Below are 15,715 nucleotides of genomic sequence, written 5' to 3'. Positions count from 1 at the left end.
GAAGTACACAGTTTTGTGTAAGCATTAAATTAGAATAATTTCATAATGTGTAGTTTTTATTTCATTTTCTGATAAAAAATAAAATAAAAAGTCATGTTTAAGCTTGGCTAAACAAGTGAAGATGCCCCATCCATCTGTGCAGGTGAGTGTATAATAAATCAGTCTCAGATAGATTTGTCAGTGCCAGGAACCATGTCAGGCAGGTCAGCTTGCTCTCATAAAGCACGTATGAAGAGCATGCCAACTCATATCACTTGTCATAGCAGCATATTATGCATTTTTCAAGTGTCACTTCCTGCCACTGTGAAAGGCTGACATTTTGCAGCTTGGTATCTTGAAACAAGTGTAGTTATGACAGGGAAAGTCATGGCACATGTTAGAAAGCCAAATCCTTTTCTTGGCATTTTATTGTCATTCAAGATAGTCAAGAGTGACAGGAGGAAATCCTGCTTCTCAGTTCTAAATGCATGCATGTTTTTTTTAGCAGTATGCAGAGTGACAAGATAATACATACAGGGGATTTTCAGCCTAATTTTGAGTTCTAATACCTACTTTAAAAAGTAAGTAAAAGGAGAGATGAAAGGAAGGCTACAAACCAGGTTTGGTCTGTCAACTTTTAGAACCCAAACTAAATCGCAGAAATAGCTCATTTCAAGTCTCCCCTGTGTCTTTCTCAAATTTAGAGATAGCTGGGTTCTGCACAATCAGCAGTTGTGTCTACTAAAGGCTAATCTTAAATTGGTAAGGTGTACTGGTTGCTTAAAGCAAAACCGTCTGTATGTTTGCATAAGTGATCCAAAGTGAAGCGCTTTCAAGCACCCCTCCAAGTGTGCTGCACAACTTGTCCGTAGTAAAATTTATCTAATGTGAACAGATCTTAAGGTTGATCACTCCTGTCTGAAATAATTGAATCTCTTTCTTAATAGATTTTACAGTTTAATTTGTGTCTCCCAGCTCAACTTATCTCCTTGACAGTATGTGCTGCCAGAGCAGGAGTCATCACTTGGCACTGATCAACTGCTCAGAAGAAGATTTTGGCTTATGTGAAAACTGTGTCATCTTAGCCAAATATATTTGTTTCCCAAGACAACTTCTTTAGACATCACTTCCCTAATTAAAAAATGTCAACAAAATATCATGTTGGCCACAATATCTATCTTAGACTCTTTACACAATAACCTTTCAAGTAAGAAACTAATATAACTACACCAAAGAAAAAATAGGTTCACACTTAATTTGTATTTAAAATTGCTGCTAATTGTGAATTTTTTTCCAAACTTTCCAATTTTCTTATTAAGACAAAGTGAAGTCAACAATTTTAACAAAATTCTTAGCAAGGCCAACTTTTGGGGAACTTTTACAGATACAATCTGTCATCTAAATAACTTGACAAACCAAGGCTGTTTGCTTCTCGTCTTTTGGAGAAGTGTTTTGTTTAAAACTATGGTTCCAGAAGGACATTGAGAAAAGCATTTAGAGAAGATTCCTAGTTCATAAGCGTGGAATATTTCTAGGAAACAATTTACTTTTTTTACATTACTGAAAAATCAGTTAATGGCTTTAATGATAACATTTGATCTTGGAAAGCATTTTGTACATAGACCGAATGCATAAATGTATGTTAAGCTAAGAGCTTGAACAATTAAAATACAAGATTTCTACAAGAAGTTTTAAATTTCTGATGCATAACACAGTAAAAAGACAGGGGAAATGTGTTTTTTAATAAAATGTTTATTATTACCATTGTAATATTTTCTGTATACAAGAATGTGTAACAAAAGCCGAATAAGCAATCCATTTTAGTCTTTTAAAAAATGGTAAGGCATGTCTGCTTGTATAACCATCAACTTCAGTTCCCCCAAAACACTTTAAACAGCGTGCACTGAACAGCTTCAAAAAATCGTAATGTGCTCCTTAGTCATTAATTTTCGCAAGTCACAACAGTACCACACTCAGAGCATTATGTTTAGCAAAAGTGCAGCAAATGATTCACGGCAAAATGAAAAGACCTTGCATAACAAATTGTGTTCTAAACATTTAGTAAAAAAAAATAAATGAGAAATTCAGAATTTTTTTCCCCTTTTTTTCAATGGCTAAAATAATTCAAGAAGCTAATAGATTTATTTATGGCTCATGTGTAAATGTAGACCGTCACTGCATCATTTCAAAGAGTGATTTTGTATTTCTGACTAGAATGGTCTTGCAGCTTGTCAGGAGTGATAGGAATAAATACGGTATTGGAGAATAGCAACAGTTTATTTTATCATTATCAGAGAGGACCAGTTACAAGCATCCCTTTCTAGATACGAGCACTTTGGAAAAACAGGACCAGGCTTTAAGAAATTCTTTTCTCAATTCACTTTTTCTGCTGTGTTTTCAGCAACACCAGCAAAGCCCTGCATTATCCTCACTCATCCACAGCTCTGATGCAATCACAGCTCTAGCAGAGACTCTAATAGGTGCCTTCAACCTTTGTGTGGCTGCAGCTGTTTACTGTTTCTGAGCTGTGAAAAAACATACCTGCTGAGGCTCAAACAAAACAAGTATCTGATGCCAATCTGCTGACTTTCTGCCTTTGTTATCAAGAAGGGACATTTTAAGAAAATGTACAGGAAATTGAAGGAAAAAAACTTTTTCTTTTTTTTTTGCAATACTGCCTTGGATATTTCAAATAACCTAAATCTTCAGCATCACAACACTTTTTAGTTTGTGCTGTGTCGCTTCAGGGTCTCACTCAAAGATACCTGCCTCGGCTATCTTTTTTGTTTATAATTTAAAACTAAATTTGTTATTGACTAAATGATATCACCATGTGAATAGTACAGATCAATGTTACTTTCATTCGCCAAGCATAAAGTCATCAATGTAATGGATTCCTGTAAAGCTAGTGGTGTTTCTCCCTGCTCTCCCTGCCTTAGTGAACACTGCGAAACTTTAAAAAAGTGATAATAAAATAACAAAAAGTTTGCGCATTACCAGCAAAACAGATTAAAAAACAACTCAGGCCTTTTCATTAGGTCGTTCATCAAAAAAAAAAATGTTCCTGTTATAGTCAAGTAAAAAAATTTCAGTTTTGAACATCACAGCGGACTCAACAATCAGCATACTTACAAGACTTTCCGATGGATGTTTCTCATCACTCTGACCAAATAAAAAACCATTAGCCGTTTTTTTTATTTTTATAAAGAATTTCAGATTGGTTGCTGTTACCAACGCCTAACACAGCTAGAAGGTGGGACCTTATTCCTCATCAAAGTGTAGTGCAATTTCCAGCACCAACTTCTACATAGAAACTATTTTAGAGTTTGAGAGGTGGGTCTGATGTGTTTATGTGTAAGGTTTTCAGGCTCTGTCATTGTAAGGGGCTTGCTAAGTCACCCTTATACTGTTCACCGAAATTTCCATGAAATGTTCAGTCAATCAAACTGGATTCACTGACCCAGTGGAAACTGTACAGGAATAACAAGACCAAAGAGCTGAAGGTGGCCTCCTCTTCCTCATGCTCCAATAACATTGGTGGAGCAGATGTGGGCGCAACTTGTCCCTCATGCATCACATCTTTTTAGTCCCATTAGATTCCTAGATTAGACATCTATTGGTTAGAAAGTGCTTAAAACTACCACTTCTCTCCATCTCTGGAAGCCATAAATTACTAAAAAGTGTGTGTGACTCACAATCCATTTTATATTCATTCACTGGCTAACCAAAAGTATGGAAGTTTTAAGAAAATTCAAAGGATATTTAATAAATACTGCCATGTGTCAATATTTGAACTTGCAAATAAAAATAGCCTAAAACTCCAGCATCACAACACTCTTCAGTAGAAAACTACACATAACATTTTAGACGGAAACATAATATGTATCAGAAAAACAGCGATGTGTCCTTCGGGTTTACAAAAGGGGACTGGTAACATTTATCAAACCTGCCAGTGGTAAAGCATGTGAGCCATGTACACAGGCCTCTTAGTCCTCTAAATTTAGCTGCCCATCTTTTCATAATGGCATTACAAATGCTTCCATAATTATTTGCAACTTTATTTTCACTTTTACATTTGTCTTTAGAATTATTTTCTTTTGCCATTTTAGCACCAAAGCTGGTTACATCATTTCTCAAAACAAAGAACTTGTCCATCAACAACCTAAATTATCCCAACTTTTTGAGTAGCATGCTTGAAACGCAGGAAGGTGTATGTATAGTAACAAATAAAATAGATATGATGATCCAAAATAAAAACTATCTGAGGTGAAGAACAAACTGTTGAGTACATGTGTAAATACCCTGTCCCCTTTTTTGTTTTTCATCTTTCAGAAAATTGGAATTTCTCAATATCCCAAATTTTTATTTAACCATCTACTGAACCATTTAGATTTCTTGGTATTTTACCAGTTTAATTTGGCCAATCTATTTAAATCCCCCCCAAAAGGCTTCAGTAGCAGTTCAGTAGGAATAGGATTTTAGTCTTTCCTAGCACTGATTTACTTCTGGACAGTTTGACATTAAGGAAGGACTTATGTTAATCACTGCAATGTCTTTCCTCAGGCCTTGGCCTGTTGCATTCTACAATTAAGGTTTACGCATCGGTGCTTTAATCATGCCATGCTGGTTTTGGTGGGAGGGTGCTATTCAGTCACCTTCTCCTAAATAGGTTTTTGCGATGAGTGAGGTCATAGAGGTCAACTAGTGTGTGGTAGGAGCTTCCTGCGGCTCTTGGGGCCTCGGTTGTGAGTCACCAGCGCACACTGAGGACAGATTTCCCTTCTGGTGCTCTGAGTGCAATCAGCTGTGATGCTGGCGTAAACTTTGTGCTTGATGCCATTTTTTTCATTCTCATCCTGCATTTACTTTGTGTGAGGGGAAAACGTGTTTGTCCCATGCTCGTCTTCCTATGCTACAGGACAAACATGGCCTCTGTGAGACACTCAGAGGAGCTGTTAATTTGTTAAGGTGATGCATTTGGAGAGGTCCCTGCTGTGATAAGGGACATTTGTAATGTGGAAACAGTTTAAGTGTTCATGACCTGGCTGTTTTTGGATCCTGCAGAAACACACGTGAGCATGACATTTTTCATCTTTTGTGCAACACTTTTGAACAGTTCTTTCATTGTTAATTTTAGCAGCAGGCCTGCAAAACTTTCTAAGGCTAACCTTTTCTGTATGACCGGGGGTCTCAGGCGCTGTGTTTCTGGAGCACAGGTTATTTGCTTTGCACACTAAGCCTCTACAGCCTGTTAAAGGTCAAAGCCTGTAGGAGACAGACTGAAGGGTATGTATAGTAACCCCAGTTCTTTGAGTTCTCAGAGCCCTCTAACCTTGACAGTCCTCTACCTTTGGAGGTGACATTGTACATGCCATGTTAAAGTACATAACTGCAAAAAGCTGCAAGGTTCCAGGGTTTGCTATTGCCGGTCAAACAAAAAACATGCTAATTTCTGCAATGTGCATAATTATATAAGAGGAATCCGGGGAAATAAATGAAATTTACGTTTTGTTGCCGTCTTCCGAGGGTAAAAATAAATGTGTTAGTGCATGTTAATGACTCTGGAAAAAGAGAATAAATCAGATAGTTTGACAATCTTAGCAGGCATTTGTAGTATAATGGCTTGATATTGTTGCTAAAACATTGTTGTAACGTAAAATGAAAGAAAACACATATCTTTATAAAGATGTAACTTTAACCTATACCAGTAGAATTACATTAAAGTACAATCCTGTTAACTACATACTGTACCCACTTAAAGAACAATACAACCAGTTTAAATGATCTGAAAATATAAATCTTTTTTTCTCTATATGATGGGTGCCTGTTGCAGCTTAATAAACAAGCCGATACAATTATCTGTGCAAAGTAGTACCCTTAGTGCAGCACTTCAGCACTTTCGTAAAGATAATCAAATGTGCAATAACAAGGTGGCTGTAAGACAATGATGTGGCCAAAGAGGAAACCGAGTGAACCGCTCGGGCTGTACGGTTCTGTGCAAACAAACCTAAAACTATGGAGCCTGGAAACACAAAATAAAATCAGAATAAATAAAGAAAAGCAGAACAAAACAATGTCTTGTCTGTTTACATCACATCCATGCATGCACACCAAAATTCTTTCTGATTTTGTCTGAGGGAAAGAGAACTAATAAGATAAAAACAGCGTTGTCTTCTTTTCACTTCATCACACAAAGGAAAAGAAATAAAGGGTTTCCCTTTCTGGAAAATCACTGATAGAACCACCGTAAGATAGTTTTGTTTCCTAAATGAGAAGCATGTTTTTCGAAGCTCACTTTAGAATGATGAGAAAACACCACATTTTCATTTTTTCAGAGATGGTAAAAGCTGGTTCACTGATGGCACCGAGCATTCTTTGGGGGACAAGCAGGATTCAGCGCTGCACTCACTTCCAACCCTACCACACCATACAGTCAGTCATTCTAGACATGTTTCCGGGAGGTTCTACATGTCCAGTGAGGGAACAGCAGTATAACTTGCTGTAAGACATACTGTTACTTAACAGTATAAGAGTCAATGATCAGGCCACACTGTATTATCTCCATTGAGTCTGTACTGCCCAGAGTGGGAGTGTGAGGGCAGCCATCACCAGGATGGTGGAGGGTCCACAGGAGAGCGACTGGCCCGCAGCAGCAGCTGCAGCCCGTTCGTCACTTCTGTCGGCTCTAATCACGGGAGCTTCTGTTCCTACAAAAACGAACTCTGTCGTGCAGCCGTCAGAGCAGCCGCTGCCACTTCCTGAGCTACTGCCCTCGTCACCTGCAGCAAGAAAATTACACTCATTTAAATGTAAACATCATAAGTGGTGTTGCATGCAGCCTGTATGACAAGGTCTGGCATTATAAGTACTTAATGAATATAAGTGATGCTATTAAGACTGAACTCAGTTTCAGAAACCATAGAATAATCTTGAATGATTTTTCTATGACACATTAGTTCATTTCACAATCTATTTCATTTGAATACTGCAAAAGATAAGAAAAACTAAATTTATTGTCAGTTTTAAAACAGACACATTTTGGATGGGGCTCAGAGCATTGTTCCCATCTTGTCAGCTCTACCAGATCCACAGATTCAAACATGATTGTTTCTGTCACGACAGCATTTGGGATGTACATCTTCCTAAACATGGGCCTGTCTGTCTATCATATGTTGTTTCTTCACACCTAGAGCTATTTATTCTCCTAATAATGTCTGTCTTGCCTCAGAGATGCTCTGAACATCCTCTGCCGTTGGTGACAAGTTCCAACATGAATGACAAATGAGATCTTGTTTCTGTAGTTTGTGTATCTCTGAGAGTGTTTGTGGTGTGTGTCCAAATCAAAACTAACATGCAGGGAGAGAAAGAAATGGAACAGGGCTTTTCGATTTTGTTCCGCAGCTGAATATACAAAACATTATGGAGATATCTGAGGACTTACTGGAGTCCTGGAAGGAGATGTCATTTCCATTGTAGGCATTCTTTAGCTTGTTGGTCATGACTCGTAGAGCCATGATCTGCTGCCGAATCAATGTGTCCGGTCGGGTGATATCCAAAATCACTTCTGGATTGTTCACCTGGTTGGTGAGGCCCTCCTTTACCACTTCAGGGAAATATCTGGAACCAAAGAGAAACAAGTATGTTTAATACCTGCTCAAAGGTTGTTATTAACAAGACTCATCGGGACGTGTATTCTAATATATTGTAAATGACTGAACATACAGGCTGTAAAAAGACAATTTATTAACTAATGTGACTGAAGTTCCAGTTTCAGGTCATTGTCATAATTGTTTCTTTTTGCTTAGCGGCAGAATAATGAGCAAGAAAACTTTGAGATAATTTTACCATTATTTCATTGTGTAAGATTTTAAAGGTACCTCTTTGTGTTTTAAAGTAGACTTTAGACACTGCTTCATTGTGTGACATCAGAGAAATATTAAAAGAAAGTCAAGCTATAAAGAAGAGGATTACGGACCTGAACAAGTCCAAATCCTGGGGTAAAATTTCCAGATACCTGAAGGTGAGCTGTTGACCTGGCCATATAATTACACACAATTAAAGCCATCATGCTGTGTGGGTGTTTTTCTGCAGCAAGGGCTGGTGTATATCACAAAATAGATGACATCACATGAAAAGAACATTATGGTGAAATATTGAAACACATCAGCAAGGTAGATAAAACTTTGGCGTAGATAAAACTTCCACACGGACAATGAGATTAATCATACTGGAAGAATTTGTTACAAAGTGGTTTAAGGACAATAAAGTCAATGTCTTGGAATGACCATCACAAAGCCTGGATCTCTGTCCATTTCAAAACTTGTGAGCAAAGCGGTAGGGGTGTGTGGGCGTGTGTAGGGGTGTGTATTTGATGAGTTTTACTAACACAACTGCTCCCTCTGTACTCTTGATTCTTCACAGCTGCTCCAGTTATTAATCAACCTGAATGCCTGGAGGGGTTGTCTGACTGGATGTTGTTTCCATTTCCCCACACACGCTGTTCAAATCACTCAGCTCATCTTTCAGCCTTTATTCTCTGTTTTAGCTAAACAAACACCTTAAGTGTCTTTAGTCGTTCATAAACTTATTGTCAGCTCAAAGGAGGGTACCCTTGTGACAGAACGGCCTAGCAATAATGACAGACTCAGTGGACTTGTAGATGAAAATGGCTTCTGGATTGATTTAGTCTGTACACATAAAGCCAAATATTCAGTTAAGATAGCATGACCAAGTGCTCCAATCACGATATCAAAGCACTGTCACAACACAAGCCCAGTTATCTCAATAAGCAGAAAATGTCCAAGCACTAATAACATTCAGCTCACAGTCCACTCAAAAGTTTGTTCACACTATATAGCTGCTTTTAAATCTGGCATAGGAAATGCTTACTTTCCTGATCCTCACTCCTCTTTTGGGGACAACAGTGAATCAGGGCTTTTTTTCTCAAATGTCCTTGTTGATTCAGAACGAAACCACCTTTACTTTGGATACATTGTTGGTTTATCAAGTAGGAGGGCATGGGCTGAGGCTTATTTGCCCATCAGGGCATCAAATAGTGGTCTTCTGTTGGTTTTGCTAATGAGTTAAAGGGAGTCTTTAATCTTCCTGTTAGGGCCTGGGATGTAATCAGGTTTTAATGCTTCTCCACCAGGGGCTAAAGCAATGTAATGCAGAACTCTGAAGAGTTCAGGACTTTAGGAGTGGATTGAGGATAGAAAAAAAAAACTACTATGAACTGGTGACCCCAGACTATCCAAAGTCATTAGATGTGTATCTATAAACAATTTGGAGAAAAAGACAACTTTAATTTTTTGGCCCTAAGAGAGCTCAGCTGGCCCTAATTATCTCTGCTCTCGAGTAGTTAACTGGGGATATTTATAAAGTTTGTATTGCCATTATTTAGTAGCTGCTTTAGGGTGATCTGAGCCCCTGGTATATTTAGTTGGTTTTTTTTTTTATTCTACAACAAACGGTCAGTTTTTAGGTGTGCTTTATTTATATATTCTGAAATGCTTTATGCCTAGAACTTAATTTCATGGAAACATTTGTATCTATTTGTGTGCATTTCCATAGTGAGTTCCAAAATCGAGAACTTTGTACAACGCTAAATGGATCCTCCTCTGTTGGAGTGTTCCTGCAATTTAAGGATCTACCACAACAGAGGAGTCCAGACTGCAGTTAATTGCAGTGAAATTAAACAATCAGCTCACAATCACATTGCTTCATACAAGCTATGATTTAAAAGTGGACTGACTATAACTCAAGGTGCATTCAGGTGGGGGGTTTAGAGTGGTTGGGTTCCTGCAAAAGCCATGATTTTAAGCACTAAAGTCATAGCTGAGAATTCTGTCACTGCGACATCACATTATAACCGAGTCACTCAAACCTCACAGTAAGGTGTAACTGTAAACTTTAAATAAATATTGCCAACACAGACTTCCATATTTACTTGCCTTTAGAGGAGAACAGAGACACATCAGCTGTATCTGCACTCTTACTCAGCTGTTGCTATTTTAAAACCTAAAATTGGTTAATGATACACAATCCTTGGGGGTTGTGTTTAAGTTCTGCCTTGGAACAAAAATGCCATGGAGAGTGCTACATTTCTTAGTTTAAATCTTAAACTCATTTAAGACATTGAGTGCAATTTGTGGCCTATATTTCTATCACTTTGTGTGATCTAATTCCTGCCATAGACATTATATATATATATATATATATATATATATATATATATATATATATATATATATATATATATATATATATATATATATATATATATATATATATATATATATATATACAGAGAGAGAGAGAGAGAGAGAATGTAACTGCTCTGCTTCCTAGAAAAATATTCCTGTTGTGGAAATCTTTTCAGGTCTCTTTATAAACCCAAATAGCTCCCTGTGCAGAATAAACAAGGTCATTACTCCTCCTGTTTAAAATGGTCTTCATCACTCCCAGGGATTCTGTGGAGAAACTAAATTGACTTTATTTTGGACCTCTAGACATAACCATGTTCTAGCGGAGAAACAGAACAAGGATGCTCCTGTTTATCAAATAAGTGAGAGAATTCAGCTTTCTTCCCTACAGATAGCTTTAATGACTTCTGATACACAGACTTTCACTGCAACATTTGCAGTGAAAGTTGTCCTTCCATCCATGATTCACAACTTATGTCTTTTTATTGAAAATAATTCCCATATAGAAACAGTCCTGGATTCTTGGATCCCTTTGGTGCAGCCGTTTGCTTGAGCTGAAACGTTTTTATTTTGTTCCCCATCTCCTCTCCAATATTTGCCACAATGTTATTCCCTGCCAGCCATGACACGCCAGTGAAAATCCTACTTGTGTCTAGATCTTGTGAAAAAGGTTTTTATTTCTTTTGTTTTCTGTGAAGCTTTTTTACTTACCTTGCTGCTCTGTCTGTGCCCTAGATACTCTGAAACAACTTCTTTGTGTGCCTACCTGCTTGTCTACTCGCAAACAGCTTGAATTGAATCACATCTCACATTCATTGTGTGTTGTCAAATAAGCTCCTTATTTCTTTTCAGCTTTCCACAGCTAGAGGAAAGGTATTAGGAGGTTAATATTTTTTCTGTCCTGTCTTGAGATGTAAAATCAGAAGCGTAAAAAGGGCATGGCAACAAGCCAGAATAAGTCGCATTATTGGTCAAAATTAAAATGGATCTCTCAACATTCTCCCAATTGTTTGTGTTTGAGTCTACAATGGCTTTATCACCAAAAGAAGTACCTACACAGTGAATGTACTGAGAAATGTGTTCATGGCTGGTGAGTCTCAAAAACGACTAACAGCATTAGACCTGTTATATTTATTTGCAGAGGAGTAAATCAGAAAGACCTTGTGTGGATAGTTAGGTTTTGTTTATTTATTTTGGACATTCTTCACAAAAGGGAACCTTTAACACGTTGGGAGGCCAAAATATGATGCAATTATTTTTTCAAAGAGTGATGCACTAAAATTAATATTTCAATAACTATTCATGCTGCATGAGGGTTGAAGGCTAATCAGCCCATTGGTTGTCATACCCAACATCTTCACTGGAGTCATGTCCTGACTTTGATTAGGTCACTTCACAACCTACAGTTTGTTTTTGGCCCATTTGGTGGGGGGCTTTGTTTTTGTGTGTTTGCTTCAGGATATTGCTGCCTCAGGACATAACACCATCACCCCAACTAATAATGCTTCTGCACTTGCTATTAATGCAGTATGTGGTAACTCTTCCTCATAATTTCCTATTAAGTTGATCAATTTATTACTTGTATGTATGTAATCATTGATCTCTATTTAGAGAACATGGTAGCTATTTAATAAAGAATCCTAGATAGCCAGACTGGTACTTCATTATCAATTTAACAACCAGATTTAGAGCAGTGCTTAAAATGGCACTGGCACCAGCATATATCTTTTATCGCACCATCTGGTAATTTTGCTGCTTGGAAAGGATGGAAACGATGGAGTGATTCACGTTCCCTGCCAGCATCTCCAGTTCACTGTCGGAAAGAGCTACTTTCTGACCAATCAACTGTCAGTCTCAGGGTTACTTTACAAGCTGCTCAGGCGACAAGAGGTTTTTGAAGCCCCACAGTCCTTCGAGTATTGAGCCTCGGAGATTATGCACAGCACAAGTTCTCCATATCACTGCTAACCATTGTAGTTTCAGAGAGACTGATAATCTTTGAACAGAATGTGGTTATTTTAATCCCTGGCAGGCAAAATGTGATAACAGGAGAGTGGGGTGACTTTAGTTGGAGCTGTCGAGTCCTCACCTGCCCTTTGTGTGGCTGTTCCAGCACTGTTCCTCGTCAGACTCTGTCAGTTTGCCTTCGGCACAGATGTCATCTGGCAATTTGGACCAGAACTTCTTGGACTCCTTTAACTTCTCTTTGATGTCAATCACCTGCCATTGGCCGAAACAATGGAAAGAAAATATAGTGATGTTCTATTTCAATTAAAAGATGAGAAATCAAGAACCTGTACATCATTTACTTCAATTAAATAAAATTACAGATTTGACTGTAAAAAGGACAAGAGTAAATGCAAATAAATTAGTACGATTGGGACAAACAATCTTTATTTTGGAGTCATTTGTGACCATGCTCAAGCCCTTCTGTTCATTTATTCCATCATCAGAGAAATTCTGATGGACAACAGAGTTTTTTTTCTTCTTTTTGTTCACTTCCTTCCACATTTGGTTCATCTCTGATTCATACAAGACAGATTTGAGGTTTCAAATCTGATATTTGGAGTAAGTGGTCACCCCCAACTGATTCCATCTGGGCTCAACAAGACGCTTGAGAGGATGAGCAGCAAACAGGATGGAAAGAGAGACAGCACAATTGTCATCCACTGAAACATGTTTGGTTTCTTCTATGTTCTTTGTTTTCAATTTGAGAAACCGTTAGGAATACAAATACAAAACTCACACTTTCAAGATAACAATAGAGATAGGTCAAATAAAAATAAATATTACAATATTAATTTTGATGTGATATTTGGTTAATGCTAGCGTAAAAAGAAGCTTTAAAAATGTTTGAGGAAAGTTTCTTTGAGACTGAATTGATGTAAAGAACATTCATCTTCTGAAAACCAGATCTCAGCCTAAAAAAATGTGGAATGACCTTAAGTAATCCATTGACAGAAGTTGAGGAATATGACTAAGAGGACTTTTTAATAAAAAAGCTAATGGGTCAAATGTATTTTCCAATAAATCTTTTAGTGAGTTTTATCTACTTTTTAAATTCAATTATTTATATTATTCATCCAACTCTGCTGAGAATGTTTTGTATAAGTTCACTGAAATGAATATATTTTGCATATAGCACAACTTTAATAATTTTATTTTTTCATACTTGAGTCAAGCTTTACATAATAACAGTTATTAAAAGAAACACCAATAATCTGATGGAGCCACATAAACCATATGAAGTGACACAGTATTGCTGTTTGTGACAAACTGAGCTTGAAAATTTAGACAGGTGGCAAATTCATCCTGCGTTTCTCTGACTGTCCCAATGTATATTTTGAAGAGAAAAACCTTGCAGGAGGGCCTCAACCTTCTACATCAAATTCTATTGCCTTTGGCTGTGCTGCAATTCTCCTAGTAAATTGTTTTGGACTCAGACCAATTTCAGGTACTGAATTGTTCAAAGCTTGGGTAAAGCACAGACCGAAAGGTATCAAGCCTACAGAATATGCTGCCACACACGCACACGCACACGCCGCCCGCACCCATACATATATAGAAATATGTTGCAGAGTTTGCGTGTGTATGGAAAAACAGAATACCAGAATAAAGAAAATGCCAAAAATCTGCATCCTTTATTATAAAGTTCAGTTCAGCTGAGCTTTTAGCATAAAGATTTTTTTGTTTCAAATTTTTGATCCACGTGTTGGTTTATTACAACCTCATTGATTGAATACTGGCAAGTGAGTGACACAAGCTAAAGACCTTAAGCTCTCATTTCTCTTTAAGTTGACTGAAAGACTACATAAAGTGATGGAGTTGCTAATGTGACAGGAAGATGAATCTGCTGACACACAAGCTCAGTAATGATTGAATATGAACCTTAAGGTTAAAGAACAACACATACTTGGTGAGTAAGATTAACCTATAATGCATGAGATCATTGTTTGCCAGAAGATGGCAAACAATGATCATAACTATTTAGGAAATACTGATGAACAATCTAATTTCCTAGACTCTGGATGACTGTTCCAAGATCACATGGCAACAGATCTCACAATAATGTCTTGTCACACTATGTCTTGCAGAGAGTTATCCAGTTTGGGTCACCGCACAGTTATCTGATGTAAAAACAGACATGCTATTGAGTCATTTTCCCAAGAGCAAGTAAAATCTCTGGTTTTTCACTTCAAGTCCAAGTCAAGTTAATTTTTTTTCTGACTGAAGTAAATAGTTTCTCTTCTTGCCATATATTCTTCCAACAACAGGTCATTGCTATAAATTGGATTTAAAACCTGCACTATTTTATTTATGCTCAATGAAATATAATGAAGAGATTAACACTTGTTAATGCTGAATTTCAGAATAAATTATTCATGTTGTCCACTTTACGCTGCCATGTACAGAGGTTGGAAGGCTTTCTTCTCCTCTCACTGAGTTTGAATGGTGTATAGGCATAATACAACAGTAATTTTCATTATTTTTGTCAAATTAGACACATCTTTAAATTTCTGTGGCCATCAACAAAGGTACATTTAAACAAAACAAACATACAGGACCTAAGTTGGGATGTTAGCCAAGCCATCTGCTGTTACAGATAAGAAATAATGCCAAGAAGACTTAAAAAGATTATAATCAGACATATAATTATCTTCAAGTGTTTTAGAAAGCCATAATTATAAACAGTGGTGAGGCAATATTAGCATCCAAATGCTGTATATATATACAGTGGGGAGAACAAGTATTTGATACACTGTTGATTTTTCAGGTTTTCCCACTTGCAAAGCATGTAGAAGACTGTAATTTTTATCATAGCTACTCTTCAACTGTGAGTGATGGTATCTAAAACAAAAATCCAGAAAAATACAATGTATGATTTTTAAATAATTAATTTCCATTTTATTGTGTGAAATAAGTATTTGATCATCTATCAACCAGTAAGAATGTTGGCTCTCACAGACATGTTAGTTCTTCTTTAAGAAGCCCTCCTGTTCTCCACTCATTACCTGTATTAATTGCACCTGTTTGAACTTGTTACCTGTATAAAAGACACCTGTCCACACACTCAATCAATCAGACTCCAGCATCTCCACAATGCCCAAGACCAGAGAGCTGTGTAAGGACATCAGGGATAAAATTGTAGACCTGCACAAGGCTGGGATGGGCTACAGGACAATAGGCAAGCAGCTTGGTGAGAAGGCAACAACAGTTGGTGCAATTATTAGAAAATGGAAGAAATACAAAATAACGGAAAATCTCCCTCGGTCTGGGGCGCCATGCAAGATCTCACCTCGTGGAGCATCATTGATCTTGAGGAAGGTGAGGAATGAGCCCAGAACTACACGGCAGGACCTGGTCAATGACCTGAATAGAGCTGGGACCACAGTCTCAAAGAAAACAATCAGTAACACTCTACGCCGTCAAGGATTAAAATCCTGCAGTGCACGCAAGGTGCCCTTCCTCAAGCCAACGCATGTCAAAGCCCGTCTGATGTTTGCAAATGACCATCTGAATGATCCAGAGGA

General features: G+C 37.5%; 1 protein-coding gene across 2 annotated transcripts in view; it reads right to left on the bottom strand.

The window, feature by feature from the left end:
* Positions 1-1,711: 1,711 nt before the first annotated feature.
* Positions 1,712-15,715, bottom strand: part of LOC116718713 (glypican-6-like) — a 160,295-nt gene continuing 146,291 nt past the window's right edge. For both annotated transcript variants that reach the window (XM_032560916.1, XM_032560915.1), the window contains 3 exons: positions 12,274-12,404; positions 7,421-7,596; positions 1,712-6,758 (listed from right to left, as the gene is read on the bottom strand). In XM_032560916.1, coding sequence (XP_032416807.1) covers positions 6,535-6,758; positions 7,421-7,596; positions 12,274-12,404 — 531 coding nt within the window. In that variant the 3' untranslated portion in view covers positions 1,712-6,534. The remainder of the gene's footprint in view (positions 6,759-7,420; positions 7,597-12,273; positions 12,405-15,715) is intronic.

Source organism: Xiphophorus hellerii, chromosome 4 (assembly GCF_003331165.1).
Source record: "Xiphophorus hellerii strain 12219 chromosome 4, Xiphophorus_hellerii-4.1, whole genome shotgun sequence".
Classification (NCBI taxonomy): domain Eukaryota; kingdom Metazoa; phylum Chordata; class Actinopteri; order Cyprinodontiformes; family Poeciliidae; genus Xiphophorus; species Xiphophorus hellerii.
This window is presented reverse-complemented; position numbering and strand designations above follow the sequence as displayed.